This window comes from Aplosporella prunicola (genome assembly GCF_010093885.1).
Source record: "Aplosporella prunicola CBS 121167 unplaced genomic scaffold K452scaffold_1, whole genome shotgun sequence".
NCBI classification, from domain to species: domain Eukaryota; kingdom Fungi; phylum Ascomycota; class Dothideomycetes; order Botryosphaeriales; family Aplosporellaceae; genus Aplosporella; species Aplosporella prunicola.
Genome location: NW_022983529.1, coordinates 558,271 through 572,903, shown reverse-complemented (window position 1 = coordinate 572,903; position 14,633 = coordinate 558,271). Strand labels below are relative to the sequence as shown.

Sequence of the window (14,633 nt, the reverse complement as noted above, 5' to 3'; positions counted from 1 at the left end):
TCTTGTCACTTTCACGCCCTATCCCCGGCAAAGGGTCTTGCGGCAGGAAGGTTGCGTAACATGTAGCACACGGCACCGAGCCTCGGCGTCATGACGGCGCGCGGGCAGCAACCGATTGGTGTGGGGTTGCCGAATGCCTCAATACATATCCCTCCCATCTTTCCCGTCACGCCCATTTCCTCTTGCCTCTGTCCTTCTCTACTTTGCTCTAGTATCTCATTTAACTCTGTACTTTGTGCCACCATGTTCAGGCCCGTTTACAGACATGCCGCAAGGCAATTGGGAGCCTCCGCGCGCAGCGTACCCGCCGCCCGCCGCCATATGCATACACCTGTACCCTTCGACTGGCAGGACCCATTGGGTGCTAAGAATCTCTACACCGACGAAGAGTTGGCTATTGCAGAGACTGCCGAGTCATACTGCCAGGAGCGAATGTTTCCTCGTGTGCTAGGTACGCATTAAAACAACCCGGCTTTCCGTGCTTCCTGCTAACTCGCCCTGCACAGAGGCCTACCGCAATGAAGATTACGATAGAAAGATCCTTGAGGAGATGGGCGAACTTGGTTTGCTAGGAGCTACCATCCAAGGTTATGAATGCGCCGGTGTTAGCAGCGTCGCGTCGGGCCTTATTACACGAGCGGTAGAACGCGTGGACTCGGGATACAGGTCTGGCATGTCGGTGCAGAGCTCGTTGGTCATGGGCGGCATCGACGACTTTGGCACTGAGGAGCAGAAGCAAAAGTTCCTTCCTGGTATGGCTAAGGGAAAGACCCTTGGCTGTTTTGGCTTAACGGAACCGAATCATGGTTCAGATCCTGGCTCTATGGAGACTACGGCTAAGCCGCATCCCACCAAGAAGGGCTACTTCTCCCTTTCTGGCTCCAAGACGTGGATCACCAACTCCCCAATTGCGGACGTCATGCTTGTCTGGGCGAAACTCCAGAGTACGGGCAAGATCCGGGGATTCCTTGTCGAGCGCAAGGATTGCCCTCCCGGCACCTTGAGCACGCCTAAGCTTGGCAACAAAAACGGTCTGAGGGCATCAATTACTGGCATGATACAGCTTGATGAATGCCCGGTACCCGAGGCCAACATGTTCCCTGATATCGAGGGTCTGAGGGGACCCTTTAGCTGCCTGAACTCTGCGAGATACGGCATTGCTTGGGGAACCATGGGCGCACTCGAAGACTGCATTGACAGGGCCAGGACGTACGCGCTTGAACGAAAACAGTTCAAGGGTAACCCCCTCGCCAAGTACCAGCTGGTCCAGAAGAAGCTGGCGGATGCAGCAACCGATGCAGCCTATGGCATCCTGGCTGCTTACCAGGTTGGCAGATTGAAGGATGAGGGCAAGGCATCGCCAGAGATGATATCCATGATCAAGCGCCAGAACTGCGACAGGGCTCTAGTCAACGCGAGAGTGTATGTGGTCCAGCCCCCGATATCGTGTTTTTGGCGTGCTAACCCCGAAACAGGTTGCAAGAGATTTTTGGCGGCAACGCCGTCAGTGACGAGTATCACATCGGGCGACATGTCTCAAACCTCTTTGTCACACAGACATACGAGGGCCAGAGCGATATCCACGGTAAGTGTCGTGATTGGCGTGAAAGGGTTGCCGTTTACTGATTGCTATCGCCACAGCACTCATATTAGGAAGAGCCATTACTGGCATCCAAGCCTTTTGTTAAATCGAGACGTGTCGAGTCGGAAGTTGGGAGTTGAACAGGCACAGGCGCTATGTCGTGTCACGGCGCATTTGGCATGTTGGGAAGACGGCGGGATGGGTGTGGACTGTTTTTGTGTGAGCTGGTATGGAAAGATGGGGGTGTCTGGGTTTTGGTTAGTTTTTGGGGTTAGTAGGTGGGCAAGCTAGGTAGTAGTAGTCATGAGCGGCAGGATGCAGAGGCCCAAGACCTGAGGTGAAGGCAAACACAGAAAGGGAGCGTGCTGCACTGCACAGCGTGTGTAGCGCATGCACGCGGACATAAGGCTGCAGGTGAAAGGAAGTGCCAAACGCAGGTACACACTAGGTGAGTACACCGGGACGCCACGTGACGGCGGGCTGGGCTGGGAGGGCTTTGAGTCAAGCTTGGCTGAGTGAGCACGGCTGAGGCGGCGGGCGAGGGATGTAGGTATAATAAAGCAGGCAACTGGGCTTTTTCTTAGGTTCGCTCTCCCCATTCACTACCTACCCCGTTGCCGTCGCTACGTCACGTCGGGCAGCCACGATTCATTGGAAGGACGCTAATCCTTGCCGTGCCAGTGCCACAGAGCCTACCCACTTCCCTTCTGGACGCTTGCAATCTTCAACAACACCGCTCTCCCGCCCGCTGCATCCCACGCTCTCCCTCCACATCCGCTCACCACCAAACCCACTCCTTCGACCATGGCTCTCAAGCGCATTAACAAGGAACTGACTGACCTCGGTCGGTATGTCGCCCCCTCGCCCGCCGCCCACGCTGCGCCCCTCGCCCGCCGCTCGCATGACGAGTTTGCGGGTGCGGGGCTGCGCAAGGCCATCACCACGATGCTCGATGCCGACCGCTGACGCTGCCGAATAGTGACCCTCCCTCGTCCTGCTCTGCTGGTCCCATCGGCGATGACCTGGTACGCACCACCACGCCCCCACACGCTTGCCCGTTATCCTTGAAGCCCCCGTACACCGGCTGCATCGGGCGGACATCTGACTGACGGCCTTTCTCATAACAGTTCCACTGGCAAGCCACCATCATGGGCCCCGTAAGTCTCTCTGCTCTTCACGAAGCCGCGGCATGGATGCCCGAGCCCACAGGCGCAAGGCTCTTGCCCGTCGACATGGCCAAAAACTCATCCTGACATGTATTGCGACAGGGTGACTCTCCTTACTCCGGCGGTGTTTTCTTCCTCGCCATTCACTTCCCCACCGACTACCCGTTCAAGCCGCCCAAGGTCAACTTCACCACGCGCATCTATCACCCCAACATCAACTCCAACGGCAGTATCTGCCTTGATATCCTCAGAGACCAGTGGAGCCCCGCCTTGACCATCTCCAAGGGTGAGATCGCCCGATCGCCAAATCACACAAGGAACTTTGATTGACATTTATTCCGCAGTCCTGCTCTCCATCTGCTCGATGCTTACCGACCCCAACCCCGATGACCCGCTCGTCCCTGAGATCGCACACGTCTACAAGACGGATCGTGCCAGGTACGAGGCGACGGCCCGCGAGTGGACCAGGAAGTATGCCATCTAGTGGACATATGCATGCTTACGGTGTCCTTGGTTTTTCTTCAGTCATGGCTTGCTTGCTTGGGAGGTCAGGTTGACATGGCATGGTCAAGAAGGTTCGCCACTCCATCATGACGGCCCTGGTAGTGGCGGTACAGGAGTGTTTTTTCCCAAAAGCACTCATGTCTCCTTTTCTCCTTCCTATTTTCTGGGTCGTTCACGATGCATATCCGGCCTTTTGATGACAATAGGAGTATAAGGGATTCGGCTTTCCAGTTTGCATGCGAGGTTCAAATTACAGAGATTGTGGCTGTCCCTTATTTTCCCCATGATCTTACGGTCTATTTCTTCTGTTCACTATTAGAATGCACGTGATTATTCTAGCGCTGACTTTCCATCACGGTCTTTCCATGTTTGCATCCCCCCAGCCTTGGGGGGAACCAAAAAATTTCAGACAGTGCCAGAACGCCACATAGGCTTGCTTGCAGCCGGCACCACCGGTACTGCATCGGGCGTCCACCAATGACACCGAGATGTCTTGACGTCGACCCAACAGACAACCGAGACCCTGACTCCCCCCGCTATCCATGATTTGTCCGCGCCGGGCGGCAGCACACCTTGCACCCCAGCAGGCAATCGCTTGCACCCACGACGACGACGGCAGCAGCGAAACGATCCGTGACGTGTTGGTGCTTCTGCATATCCATCCGATCCTGCAGCCTGCTTTCACGCGCGCACCCCAGCCGCCCCGCTCAAGTCAAGTGCCCCTCCAGGCGCGCGTTTTGGCGGTGACCAGAGAGCCGAGGTATGCAAAGATAGCCAAACGGCTCCAAGCCTTCTGTGGCTGGAGGATGCCTCTCCTCGGCGTGTCCAGACGGATCAATTGCTGTCCGGTTGACGCCCAGAATCTCGTATATGGCGGGGAAGGGGCAGGGGGCGCGATGCAGCCCGAGTTGCTCGCACCCCGCATCGCCGTCGTCGTCGGTGTCGCGTGCGTGGGTGGCACGCGTGTGTACGTGTGTGCGAGGTCTGGTTCGTCGTGGCTGCCTTTGATGCGGCGCGGTTTGAATACGGTGATTTCCCTTTCTCTCCTTCCATTCCGTCTTTCTTCTCGATTCTCTTTGTCTCTTCCTTGTTACACTCTCTTCCATTTCTCCTTCTATCTCTATCATGATGTTGTGGTTGAGCGGCAGCGACGCCCAAATACGCCAGGCCAAAAAGACACTCGCCGCAAGCAGACCAGAATGATGATAAATCATCACACAAAGACAATAACAACCAGGGGTATCACAAACACACACACGCTCTCGTTCTCCCTTCAATCGAAGACGATGGGGCGGTCGGCCTCGGGCGTATATTCGCCCGTTAGCCATCTTCCCATATATGTGTCCCAACGATGTGGGTCGAGGTGCGCAGTCTGTTCGCGCGCACGCCGCTGTCGCACCAGTTTTTCGGCCGCTTGACGTATCATGGTCAACGGTGGCGCGTACGTATCGTACTTGTGGTCGAACTCGCGCGTGAGATATGCCTGTGTGGCGTCTTCCATGCGCGTCAGCGTCTTGCCGCCGGGCACGATTTGGGCGCCTAGCCGGTCTGGGGGAGGTCCTGCTAGAGCGCCGGCGGCCGTCCAGGGCCCCTTTTCCCAGTCGTCCAGCTTCATCTTCTCCAGGCCCGAGTCGACGTTCAACCGCTTGTACCAGGTGTGCTCGCCCTTGGCGATGCGCACCATCGCGCGGTGCTGCTCCTCGCCTTCAGTGTACTTGATCAGCACATTCTTGAACACGGCAAACTTCTCGGCGACCTTGCGCATAAGCGCGCTGGTGCCAAAGGGGCCAGGCCAAGCGCTTGCAAATCCGTCGGCTGATTCGTCTGGCCGTCCAGTTCCAATGCTTAAGAGCAAGGCCGGGTTTCGGTCTTCTCCGTAGAGACTGACAAATTCGGACCATGCGGCGCCGGCAGGGTTGTTCTCGCGGATGCCACCGTCTTTGAAGCCTTGCTTTTCGCCGCGGATGTCGGCTTCGAGGATCTTGAAGTAGAAGGGGGCCGCGGATGTGGCGCGTGTCGCTTCCCAAATGCGCAATTTGTCGGCACCTTGGTTGTAAAGGGTAATGTAGTTGGGAATGTTTATGTACTGATGATTATAGGTGCGGAGCAAGTGCGCTTCGTTGACACGTTCGTTGTGAGTTGCCGTTAAGCAGATACTAAAATATCAGTTAGAAACACCCGTTGGAAACACAACATCTCCTCTGCGTTTGGCTGCAAGAGTAAGATTTTGATATGGGAAAGTTGCGTTTTGGGGACAACGTCCGATTGGCGAGTATCGCAAATTTGATTATTGTCGTCTTTTTCTGCCACTAGCTATCTCTGAGATGGCGCATATACCCTTGAATGCTAACAATCGGACAGGAAAAGACTGTAGGAGATAGCACTTACGTTTGACAGATGCGCTCCGCTGGTCGGAGGAAAAGGGAGCTCACAGGGTCCTCTTCCTCCTCATCCACATTCCAGGGATGCCAGTCATTGCCGTCACACTCGCCTTCTGGATGGATTTTACAATGCCGCCGAACGATCTCTTGAACGGCCCTTTCCAAAGGCTTGGTGCGATATTTGGTAGTCAAGGGCAATACGCTCCGTCTTTTGCCAAAGAGATCGTCTCCCACCTATGAACAAACGGAAATCAGGATGATATTCGTGTAGGTGCAGACGGAGATCATGATGACGGGGGTCAGATGGAGATCGTAATGACGGGGAGCAGACAGAGATCAAGATGATGGGGAGCAGAATAACGAGGTGCAGTGGGCGACAACCGACGTACCTGTCGGTAAAGATCCAGACATTGCGGGACACTCATCCGTAGCCTCCCAAGCATTGTCGCGATGAGGCCGCCGGTGCTCGTGCCGTACATGAAATCGAAGTAGTGGCATGGTAAGAGATCTTCTTCCTTGAATATCTTTGGCTCATAGGGTGGTGTGGAGGTTCCTTCTCGTTTCCTGTCTGCTCCAACCATTGCCTCTTCTCTCTCTAACCTGTTTTCGCAGGCGGCAACCTCGTGCATGAGTTGTTGGACTATCAGGAGGCTGCAGTACCCACGGATTCCGCCGCCGTCTGATGTGCCACTGTCAGTCAGCCCGACCAATATTATAAAGTGCTTCCATGGGTACGAAGCATGCTTACCGAGCGTCAGTATTGCAGGATCCCAGGGATCATCCACCTTCTGGGACCATTCAGTGCCGTTGTGGAAGGCATCGTCGAGAGTGGCAAAGGTTCGGATGCTCTCAGGCCTTTCGGGGACCCTCGACGGGTCGACGTGCAATGCCGACAGCGCCATGCCGGTGGAGACGGCTTGGAAGGTGGTGTCTGGGGTTCTGAGGCGGATTCGCCTGCTGCAAAAAATCAGTTATTGACGATGCAGAGATAGTCTGATATGGACGCGGAGAGGAGTCTGATATGGAGGCAAGGAGGCCCACATACGTCGTGATATAGTTGATTGCAGCTACATGCGGCTCCGTTCGTACGGACAAGACCAGCCACAATCAATAATTCGACCGGACTTCGGAGGGATTGGTTCGGCAGCGGGAAGGCTAGCGTGCAAAAACGCCATGAACGCGCGCCGGCCCAGCTATCAAGCGTCCTTGGATCTTCCCGGCGACTGGCGACGATCAGGCGTGCGAAGGTACAGCAGTCCGGTCAGACCCACGCAGCGGGGACGCAACTTTTAAAGAAAAAAGGTGCCTCTGCGGGGAGTTGCGCATGATGCGAGCTCGGGGCGAAGCTCTTGTTGCCGCGGGTGTGGCTGAATGATGCGTCTTGTGCGGTACCTGGCTCAGTCTGCAACGCGCGTGATGGTGTCCAATTGGCTGGCGCGTAGATCAACAAGCAGGTGATGCTGGCAGGTCAGCAGGCTGCATCAGCGGTGGCGTTTGGCTTTGGGTTTTGGGGGGAGCAAACACAACGTCAGAGACGCTAAGGTAGCTGGCAAACCCCAGACACAAGCAAACCCTCCACCGCATTCTTCGCGCGCCAAATCACCAGGTAGTTTAAATCGCGCGCCGCGCCCACACCTATACATATACCGCCCTACGTCACGCACACTTTGGAAGAACCCAACCCTCATCACCATTATGTCGGCCATAGGCACCTGGAACAGCACCTCGGCTGCGTCCACTTTGACGCGCAACAGCGAAAAGTACGGCCTCGACGACAAGGACACCAGCAGCATTCTAGTCTACAAGTACCGCGGCTCCCTGGGCGTCTCCTCCAAAGAGGAGCTGGCAAAGAGCTTGGACAAAGGTAGGGCAGCGGCGGCCCAAAATAAAAAAACCAATCCACCCGTCCATCCATCCATCCATCCATCCATCCATCTATTGACGCACACCCTGTAGACCCGAACCTGCGCCTGACGCGCAAGAGGATTCCCCGTGGGGACAGCCGGGTGGAGGTAAAGCGCGAGGACCTCTACAACGCGGCCGAGAAGAGCGAGTACGCCGAGTACCCCAATAGCAAGTCGGGCATTGCCAGCGTATGCCTGCCGCGCATCGTGTGGTTCAAGCGCCTGCTGTTCAACCAGTACGAGGACCTGTACATTGTCTCGCCCGAGACGACGCCGGCCAACTCGCTGAACGGCTCGCCCGAGTCGTCGCAGCACTGCTCGCCCAACAACACCTTGGAGCGGGCTCATGTCGCCGCCCCGCATCCGCACCACACCCCGGTTGACGACTAGTTAGTTCTGCTTTCCTTTTCTGTATCTTGCTTGTTTCTTTGTTGGCTCGGGCGTGCATGCCGGCGGCGCTTTTCCTTCTTTCTTCTTGTGAAGATCGGCACGCTGCCGCCGCATGACCCGTTTTGGCCTCGTCGGTAGCACAAAGGCTGACGGTGTGTCAGATGCTGGCCGTTGCTGGGTCACCACCGTAGTACGGCAACGTCGTCACTGAGACCTTCCTTCTCTTGACATGTATTGATGATCTCTGATACCCTTCTGTCATTTTCCTTGATGATGATTGTAGAGTGTGCGGTTTGGCGTTGAAGGATTTGAAATTGCTGCGAGCAGCCGCGGGTCTGCTTTCTTTTCTCGGCGTCGATGAGCGTCACGCAGACAAGAGTCATCCCCAATGATAGCTATGGGGCACGATCATGACGCAAAATAGAATTTCTCCGCACCACGCACCCCGCATCATTCAGCGCACTGCAATGTTTCATCGACACGGAGGGACAGCTCCTCCACCTGTTCTATTCATCTCGTGCTACCACCACCACCACCACCACCACCACCACCACTACCACGTCCCCACCTGTTCTGTTCTCCTCATCCCAGCTTGGCCTCGCCCCTGACGACGTCCCTGAGCAGCTTCAACCCCTCGACCGCAAACGCCACCATGTTGCCCTCCCTGTCCCCGCCCAAGCCCGTCTCGACTTCCCTCGTCGCCGTGCCAGCTTCTCCGCCCACGGCCAGCGCAACATAGCCCCTTCAAAATAAACAATAAGCAACGATATGGAATAAACAAAGAAAAAGAGGGCACTCACGGCGTCCGGTTCCGCGTCTCCCCGCCCGTCGGCCCCGCCGTCCCGCTCTCGCTGACCGCGTACGTCGCGCCGAGGGTGGCGCGCGTGTGGGCGGCCAGGCCGGCGACGATGGCGGGCGTGGGCCCGGTGTACCCGACCGTCGACTCGTGCGTCCAGCCCGCAAACGCGATGCGGGACTCGAGGGTGTAGAGCTGGGGTTGGGGAAAGGGGGGGTTAGTTAATGTGGGAGAAGGGATGGAGGAAGGGAGGAAGCTGCTGGTGACTCCTAGGTAGTTACGCACTGTGAGGCCGCCTTTGTAGATCTTGCTTGCGCCGTGCGTGGCGAGGAGGGCTGCTGATATGAGGCCGCCTGCTGCCTGTGTGGTGTGTGTGTTAGCTACTAGGTAGGTTGTCTGGTCATTCTTCTAGGCATCCGCCTGCTCTCCTGGATCACAGTCCTTTTTTCCCTGCTCATCCTCTCCGTCTTCACTCACCAACCGCACCCACCATGTGACAGACTCAGCCCAAAGCCCATTTACCAAAGCAATCCTTCGAGCAAAGGTGATAAAGAAGAAGAAGAAGTATCAACAATAAAAAAGGAAAAACCACCACGCACCGTCTCAGCCACAGCAACCGTCTCGCCCCGCTCCCTCAACAAGCCCGCCACCTCCGACGCTATCGCACGCAGCTCCAGCGTCAAAAACCCGCCGTTGCCCGCAGAAGAAGAAGAAGAAGAAGAAGCCATTGCGTCCTGCTCACAAACAGTGAACCGACTAGTGTTGTTGTTGGTTCAACGAGGTCGAGATCCAAGAAACCAAGTGAGTAGGAAAGAGAGCAAAAACAAGACGTCTAAACCAAACAGACTGGCAAGCAAAAAACCGACGTAGACAGAGATGTAGATATCGAAAGAACTACCTAGCGAAGTCGCTGACAAACCCTCTTCCCCTTCCCTCCCAACGAACCGGGCGACGAGGATGCCGATGCCGTCATTGCCCGCAGCTGAATAATCCATCCCCTCGCACCGTCACACCAGCCCGCAGAGGCGACCGAGGCGACGCCAGTGCCCAGTGCCGCACCCGCACCGCACCTGCACCGCACCGACGGTCGGTCTCGCTCGCTCGCTCGCTCGCTACGGACCGTTCCGTGCGGTCGTGACGCTGGGCCGACGTTGTCCGTCGTCCGAGGGTCCTAACGGGGCTGATATGACGCGCCGTCCCAGCTTTTCGCGGAGACGGCTCCGCGTTGGACCTACCTACCTAGAGTATTTGAATACATACATATCAAATACATGCGACAAGGAAAAAGGTCGGTCATGCGCGTCTCATCCCGCCCGACCGTTTGACAAGAGAGAGGTTGGATGGGAGGGTAGCAGTGGTATTTGCTTTGTAGCAGGTGATTATTATCGATACTCATATAGGTAGTAGTAATAGTTATAGTAGTAGCTAGATATGTAGTAGTAGTAGAGAGTATTACCAACCAACCACGCAACCAACTTCGCACGCGCACTCCTTTCGCACTCGCACCTAGTCGCAGCGTCCACTGCCTTGTCGTACAGTACAGTTGCACACAGCCCACAAGAGAGGCATTGCCAGAGTTCCCATTCCAAAGATGCAGCAGCAGCAGCAGAAGAAGAAGAAAAAAGTCCCATCCATCCATCCATCCATTCGCAAAGTATAAAAAAAAGTGGATCGGCCGTGCCGTCATCCCAGGTATCTAAAGTCATACAGTCATCAGAAGTATAAAAGAAAAAGGCGAAACCAAAAAGGCGAAACCAAAAAAAAAAAAAAAAAAAGGCTATATAAGTAGTAAGAGGTAGGAAAGAAGAAAAGAAGGTGTAAGTCATCGGCTGGTCGAACATAGAAGAGAGGCCCTGTCGCCCAAAAGGGGGAATCTCTGGATGTATCATCGCTTGAACGCCCAAATGCGAATACTTCATATAAGGTTCGCGCTGAAAGGGAAAAAATAAACACTCGCTTCACCCTCACCTGACCCCGTACTCTGGCTTCCGCGCCATGTTCACCATCGGCGGCGGGCCGTCCGTGTCTGGATACGGCAGGAAGCCGCCAGGAGCGCGGCTAGGCGGGCGTTGCACCGGCATCGCCGCGGTCGGGCTGCCCGGGAGGCTGCCCATGCCGTCGCGATCCGGATATGGTAGCGGGGTCTTTGGCGGGAGAGGAGGCGGCGTGTGCCTGCCATTCTCGGCGCTCCGGCGCGGCGAGGGCACGAACGAGCCGTTGGAGCTGCGGTGGGGCGAATGCAGCTCGACCGAGTGTCGCGCCTCGGGTTCGCTGTCGACGGGAATGGGGAAGTCGGCGTAGTCGTCGTCGTCCACGATGGGAGCGGGGATTTTCTCGTCGATCGAGAGGTGCTGGAAGTTCATGGGCGAGAGGAATTGTTCTGATTGCGGACGCTGTCTCGGAGAAAGCGGCTGCGGGGGAAGTACCACGTCCTCGGCGGGGAGCTCGACGGCCATGATGTTCGTAGGCGGCGAGGGCAGATTTGGCAGGTGTTTTTCTGGTTTTCCGCCGTCTAATGCGTCCTCCTTCACGCCACGCAGCTGGCGCTCCCAACGACTCTTCGCCTTGTAAATCTTGGCCATTTTGCAGGCTGCGTCCAAGTTGATGCCCTGCACGTCGGGCCTGGCCAGGTACATCCGGGTGTTGGTGCTGATCTCTGCAAGCCGGCTCCACTCGTTCATACCGAATTCTCCGACACCCACTTCCACGTTCAGGCGGTAGTAATTCTGCATGTTGACGCCGCGCCTGCTCAGGTGCTCCTTGATCATGTACTTGTGCGTGTCCTCGCAGCCTTCAATCTTGGAGATCAGGCGCCTCCGAGCCTCAGCAAAGTCTCCCATGCCGTGTCCAACGAAGCCTTCCCACCAAAGATGCTGCTGGCTGCTGGTTCCCGGCGGCCTCTTTCCCGTGCCGATGCTGACAAACACTCCGACCTCTCGTCCAGGCCACTCATTGCACACAGCCTCATCAAGTACCTGGGGAGCAGGGTTGTACTTTCCGGCGCCCTCGTCGATGAAGACGGATTGCCCGATTTGGATGGGCTTGAAGGCGAGGCCAGTCGCGGAAGTTGCGCGGCCGGCTTGCCAAATAGTGCAGTCGAAATCGGGTGCTAGTTCGGCCCGGGAATCGTAAGACCTAAGCATGGTGGCGTTACCGTTCTTACGAGTTCCGCGGTACACTGCCGTGACGGCGCTAGAATAACGTCAGCAAGCGCGTAAAAATAGCCGCGGGGCAGAGCGACTCACGTCTTGGTGCGGTTTTCTCTGTGGTCGTAAAGAAGGGCGTTCGGATTGCCCCAGCGCATGGAGCCGTAGGGAGCGCGTGGGTGGAGAGGCGTCATGCCAATCTGACTGTATCTGCTGGCCGTACTCGAGCTCCGGTGAGGCTGTTCGTCGTGGGAGAACCTTGGCGAGGCTGGGCTGCGGGGAGTGGAAAGGTCGGCGGATGACGCGGACGCCACATCGTTGCCCTCCTCTTCGTACGTCGTGTGTTGGCGCACACACTCGCGAATGGCCTCTTCGAGTTTCGAGGCCTTGAACAGCGTGGAGCGGTAGGGTATGCCGGCGATGGTCTTGTCGGTTTCGAAGACGCGCTTCGTCATGCGCACGTAGACATCCTTGCATGTTTCAAGGTCGAGCCGCAGGCGACCGAGCATGATGGCGATCAGCCCGCCAGTGCCGGTGCCCGCGATCAGGTCAAAGTGATCGCATGGCTTGGGGATTTCGTTTCGCTTGGGAGCTCGGCCTTCGATCTCGACAAAGGTTCGGTGCATGAGCTCCTGCAGGAGGATCAGCATCGAGTAGCCGCGCACTCCACCGCCATCTGAGAAGCGACACTGGTTAGCAAACTGCAAGTGCAGGGCCTCGGCGAGCGATAGCTTACCTAGCGACAGGATGCGCAGCGGTGGACCCTTGGTGGTGTCTTTTCGGCGCAGAGCGCCCGTGTTCTCGACGACTAGCCGTTCAGGCATGCCGGTAGCGGCCTGGAAAGTAAGGTTTGGGGGAAGATAGTAGAGGTTGGAGGAAGAGGAAGGGCAAGGTGCAAAGAGTCGGTGTCGCAAAGGTTTTGTAGGAGTGGGTAGGAGCAGGTAGGGATGTTCCTCGCACGAGGGCGGAGTCGCCTTTTTTGATTCTGCAGGTTCCTGATGAGCCTGACTAAACTAGCTAAGCCGCGTGGGCGACAAACGAGGGGGACAGAACAAGAAGTAAGAGAGAAAGAGAGAGAGAGAGTCACGGTCAAGCGGCAACAACAGGGCAGTGGCACGCGCATCGAGGTAACGGCCAATGACAACGGTGACGTCGGGATGCACAGCCCCTCGGTAACTACTGGCTTCGATCGTCGTGAGAGAGAGTAGAGAGACCCGCTCCCGCCGCCCCGTATTTGCCTTCCTGCTTCAGCCTTGTGGCGGAATCACCGGCCGTATCATGATGGCTAAGTATAGGTACCTAGGGTAGTTAGTTAGGGCTTCTCCTCAGACGACGACTCCTTAGGTCTTGACTCCCGTCCGTCACTCAGCCCCAATCACCATGAACATCGCTCAAGTATGTAACCGCTCTCCCGCTAGTGCGCCATGGCCATCTGCTTTTGCCCTCGTCTTTGACACGCGCCTTCGATAGCTCTACACCTACCCCATCAAGTCGCTGCGCGGCATATCCACGCCCGAGGCAACCCTCACCCCGTCCGGCTTCCAATATGACCGGCGATTCATGCTGCTCAGGGTCAAGGCCGACGGCTCCCTCGAGAACATGCACGTCTCGCGCTTCCCGCAGATGACGCTCTTCCACACGGCCATCACGCCGCCGTCGCCGTTGGCCGAGTCCGAGCGCGGCAGCAACGGCGCCATCACCGTGACCTTCAGGCCGCCCGACGGCGACCCTGCAAGCGTCGACGTGCCGCTGCACCCGGCCACCGACGACGCGCCCCTGCTCGACGTCGTGATGCACCAGAGCCCGACCAGCGCCTTTGACATGGGCCCCGCCCTCAACGGCTGGTTCTCGCGCTGCTTTGGCTTCGACGTCGTGCTCGCCTACCTGGGCCATCACCGTCGCCCCGTCCTGATGTCGCGTCCGCAGAGCACGTCGTCGTCGTGGTTGTCCTCGCTCGCGAGCAGCGTGCCCTCCCTGCTCGGCGGTAACAGCGGCGCCGACACCGCTGCCAAAGACGACGGCATCACCTTCGCCGACTGCGCGCCCGTGCTCGTCGTGTCAGCGACGTCGCTGGCGGACGTGTCGGCGCGGCTGCCCTCCGCCGAGCGGCCCATGGACGTGACCAAGTTCCGGCCGAACATTGTCGTGTCGGGCGCGGGCGCGGCATGGGAAGAGGATCTCTGGGGCGAGATCGCGACGGGCAGCGGCGTGCGCTTCAGCCTGCCGCACAACTGCTTCCGCTGCGCCAGCGTCAACGTCGACTACGCGACGGGCAAGCCCGGCGCCGGCGAGTCGGGCCAGGTGCTCAAGAAGCTGCAGAAGGACCGCCGCATCGACTCGGGCGCCAAATGGAGCCCGGTGTTTGGCCGCTACGGCTTCCCGGGCCCGGCCGACGCGGGCAAGACGCTGCGCGTGGGCGACGAGGTGCGCGTCGTCAAGCGCAACGCCGACGTGACCAAGTTTGGTGCGTACTACTGCTGCTGCTCGGTTCCTGCTACGGGCATTTTTGGGCTGACGTTGGTGTTTTTGTATAGATTGGCCCGGCCTCAGCAGCTTCTAGGCGAGCTTGCTGCGGATGTTAGAATTAGAGATAGAGATGCATTGCTAGAGATGAAGGAAACGAAACATTCATGCCTACCTGACCGACTAATTTACCTACCTACGAGTACTTCTCACAGTCCCCTACCTCCTCCCTTCAAGCTTCCATGCACACATCCCCCCACACGCGCTGTACACCCACCCCTCCTCCGATCTGCGATCTCCC

The 14,633-nt window shown here is 57.4% G+C and overlaps 9 protein-coding genes across 9 annotated transcripts; 4 read left to right on the top strand and 5 right to left on the bottom strand.

The window, feature by feature from the left end:
• Positions 1 to 215: 215 nt before the first annotated feature.
• K452DRAFT_314413 (uncharacterized protein) lies at positions 216 to 2,148 on the top strand. Its single transcript, XM_033543752.1, has 4 exons — positions 216 to 451; positions 507 to 1,422; positions 1,476 to 1,585; positions 1,642 to 2,148. The coding sequence occupies exons 1-4, from the start codon at positions 244 to 246 to the stop codon at positions 1,686 to 1,688; spliced, it is 1,281 nt and encodes a 426-aa protein (XP_033402912.1). The 5' UTR covers positions 216 to 243; the 3' UTR covers positions 1,689 to 2,148.
• A 32-nt stretch (positions 2,149 to 2,180) lies between these two features.
• Positions 2,181 to 3,376, top strand: K452DRAFT_282185 (uncharacterized protein). The gene is made up of 5 exons (XM_033539546.1): positions 2,181 to 2,430; positions 2,562 to 2,607; positions 2,710 to 2,739; positions 2,851 to 3,034; positions 3,093 to 3,376. Exons 1-5 carry the CDS (start codon positions 2,387 to 2,389, stop codon positions 3,230 to 3,232), a joined length of 444 nt encoding a protein of 147 aa, XP_033402911.1. The 5' UTR covers positions 2,181 to 2,386; the 3' UTR covers positions 3,233 to 3,376.
• A 1,149-nt stretch (positions 3,377 to 4,525) lies between these two features.
• K452DRAFT_304079 (uncharacterized protein) lies at positions 4,526 to 6,535 on the bottom strand (the record flags this gene model as incomplete). The annotated part of the gene is made up of 3 exons (XM_033542787.1): positions 4,526 to 5,408; positions 5,641 to 5,867; positions 6,023 to 6,535. 3 exons carry the CDS (start codon positions 6,533 to 6,535, stop codon positions 4,526 to 4,528), a joined length of 1,623 nt encoding a protein of 540 aa, XP_033402910.1.
• Positions 6,536 to 7,143: 608 nt separating this feature from the next.
• Positions 7,144 to 8,370, top strand: K452DRAFT_282179 (uncharacterized protein). The gene is made up of 3 exons (XM_033539544.1): positions 7,144 to 7,497; positions 7,590 to 7,927; positions 8,089 to 8,370. The coding sequence occupies exons 1-2, from the start codon at positions 7,329 to 7,331 to the stop codon at positions 7,925 to 7,927; spliced, it is 507 nt and encodes a 168-aa protein (XP_033402908.1). The 5' UTR covers positions 7,144 to 7,328; the 3' UTR covers positions 8,089 to 8,370.
• K452DRAFT_282180 (uncharacterized protein) lies at positions 7,845 to 8,368 on the bottom strand. The gene has a single exon (XM_033539545.1). It carries the CDS (start codon positions 8,308 to 8,310, stop codon positions 8,107 to 8,109), a length of 204 nt encoding a protein of 67 aa, XP_033402909.1. The 5' UTR covers positions 8,311 to 8,368; the 3' UTR covers positions 7,845 to 8,106.
• A 139-nt stretch (positions 8,371 to 8,509) lies between the features above and the next one.
• K452DRAFT_217416 (uncharacterized protein) lies at positions 8,510 to 9,451 on the bottom strand (the record flags this gene model as incomplete). The annotated part of the gene is made up of 4 exons (XM_033536284.1): positions 8,510 to 8,669; positions 8,728 to 8,918; positions 9,009 to 9,079; positions 9,319 to 9,451. 4 exons carry the CDS (start codon positions 9,449 to 9,451, stop codon positions 8,510 to 8,512), a joined length of 555 nt encoding a protein of 184 aa, XP_033402907.1.
• Positions 9,452 to 9,703: 252 nt separating this feature from the next.
• On the bottom strand, positions 9,704 to 10,549 carry K452DRAFT_3258 (uncharacterized protein). The gene has a single exon (XM_033544806.1). The coding sequence runs from the start codon at positions 10,408 to 10,410 to the stop codon at positions 9,955 to 9,957; it is 456 nt and encodes a 151-aa protein (XP_033402906.1). The 5' UTR covers positions 10,411 to 10,549; the 3' UTR covers positions 9,704 to 9,954.
• A 138-nt stretch (positions 10,550 to 10,687) lies between these two features.
• Positions 10,688 to 12,693, bottom strand: K452DRAFT_218093 (uncharacterized protein; the record flags this gene model as incomplete). Its single annotated transcript, XM_033536335.1, has 3 exons — positions 10,688 to 11,915; positions 11,969 to 12,545; positions 12,606 to 12,693. 3 exons carry the CDS (start codon positions 12,691 to 12,693, stop codon positions 10,688 to 10,690), a joined length of 1,893 nt encoding a protein of 630 aa, XP_033402905.1.
• Positions 12,694 to 13,215: 522 nt separating this feature from the next.
• On the top strand, positions 13,216 to 14,533 carry K452DRAFT_282176 (uncharacterized protein). The gene is made up of 3 exons (XM_033539543.1): positions 13,216 to 13,264; positions 13,340 to 14,333; positions 14,404 to 14,533. Exons 1-3 carry the CDS (start codon positions 13,250 to 13,252, stop codon positions 14,427 to 14,429), a joined length of 1,035 nt encoding a protein of 344 aa, XP_033402904.1. The 5' UTR covers positions 13,216 to 13,249; the 3' UTR covers positions 14,430 to 14,533.
• Positions 14,534 to 14,633: the final 100 nt, after the last annotated feature.

What these genes read in the sequence shown, in the direction of transcription:
- K452DRAFT_314413 (XM_033543752.1), top strand. Translation starts at nt 244, where the DNA reads ATGTTCAGGCCCGTTTACAGACATGCCGCAAGGCAATTGGGAGCCTCC. An exon ending in AATGTTTCCTCGTGTGCTAG is followed by an intron (nt 452 to 506) that starts GTACGCATTAAA and finishes CGCCCTGCACAG; the next exon opens with AGGCCTACCGCAATGAAGAT. An exon ending in GCTCTAGTCAACGCGAGAGT is followed by an intron (nt 1,423 to 1,475) that starts GTATGTGGTCCA and finishes ACCCCGAAACAG; the next exon opens with GTTGCAAGAGATTTTTGGCG.
- K452DRAFT_282185 (XM_033539546.1), top strand. Translation starts at nt 2,387, where the DNA reads ATGGCTCTCAAGCGCATTAACAAGGAACTGACTGACCTCGGTCG. An exon ending in GAACTGACTGACCTCGGTCG is followed by an intron (nt 2,431 to 2,561) that starts GTATGTCGCCCC and finishes GCTGCCGAATAG; the next exon opens with TGACCCTCCCTCGTCCTGCT. An exon ending in GTCCCATCGGCGATGACCTG is followed by an intron (nt 2,608 to 2,709) that starts GTACGCACCACC and finishes TTCTCATAACAG; the next exon opens with TTCCACTGGCAAGCCACCAT.
- K452DRAFT_282179 (XM_033539544.1), top strand. Translation starts at nt 7,329, where the DNA reads ATGTCGGCCATAGGCACCTGGAACAGCACCTCGGCTGCGTCCACTTTG. An exon ending in GGCAAAGAGCTTGGACAAAG is followed by an intron (nt 7,498 to 7,589) that starts GTAGGGCAGCGG and finishes CACACCCTGTAG; the next exon opens with ACCCGAACCTGCGCCTGACG.
- K452DRAFT_282180 (XM_033539545.1), bottom strand. Translation starts at nt 8,310, where the DNA reads ATGACTCTTGTCTGCGTGACGCTCATCGACGCCGAGAAAAGAAAGCAG.
- K452DRAFT_3258 (XM_033544806.1), bottom strand. Translation starts at nt 10,410, where the DNA reads ATGACGGCACGGCCGATCCACTTTTTTTTATACTTTGCGAATGGATGG.
- K452DRAFT_282176 (XM_033539543.1), top strand. An exon ending in CGCCGACGTGACCAAGTTTG is followed by an intron (nt 14,334 to 14,403) that starts GTGCGTACTACT and finishes GTTTTTGTATAG; the next exon opens with ATTGGCCCGGCCTCAGCAGC.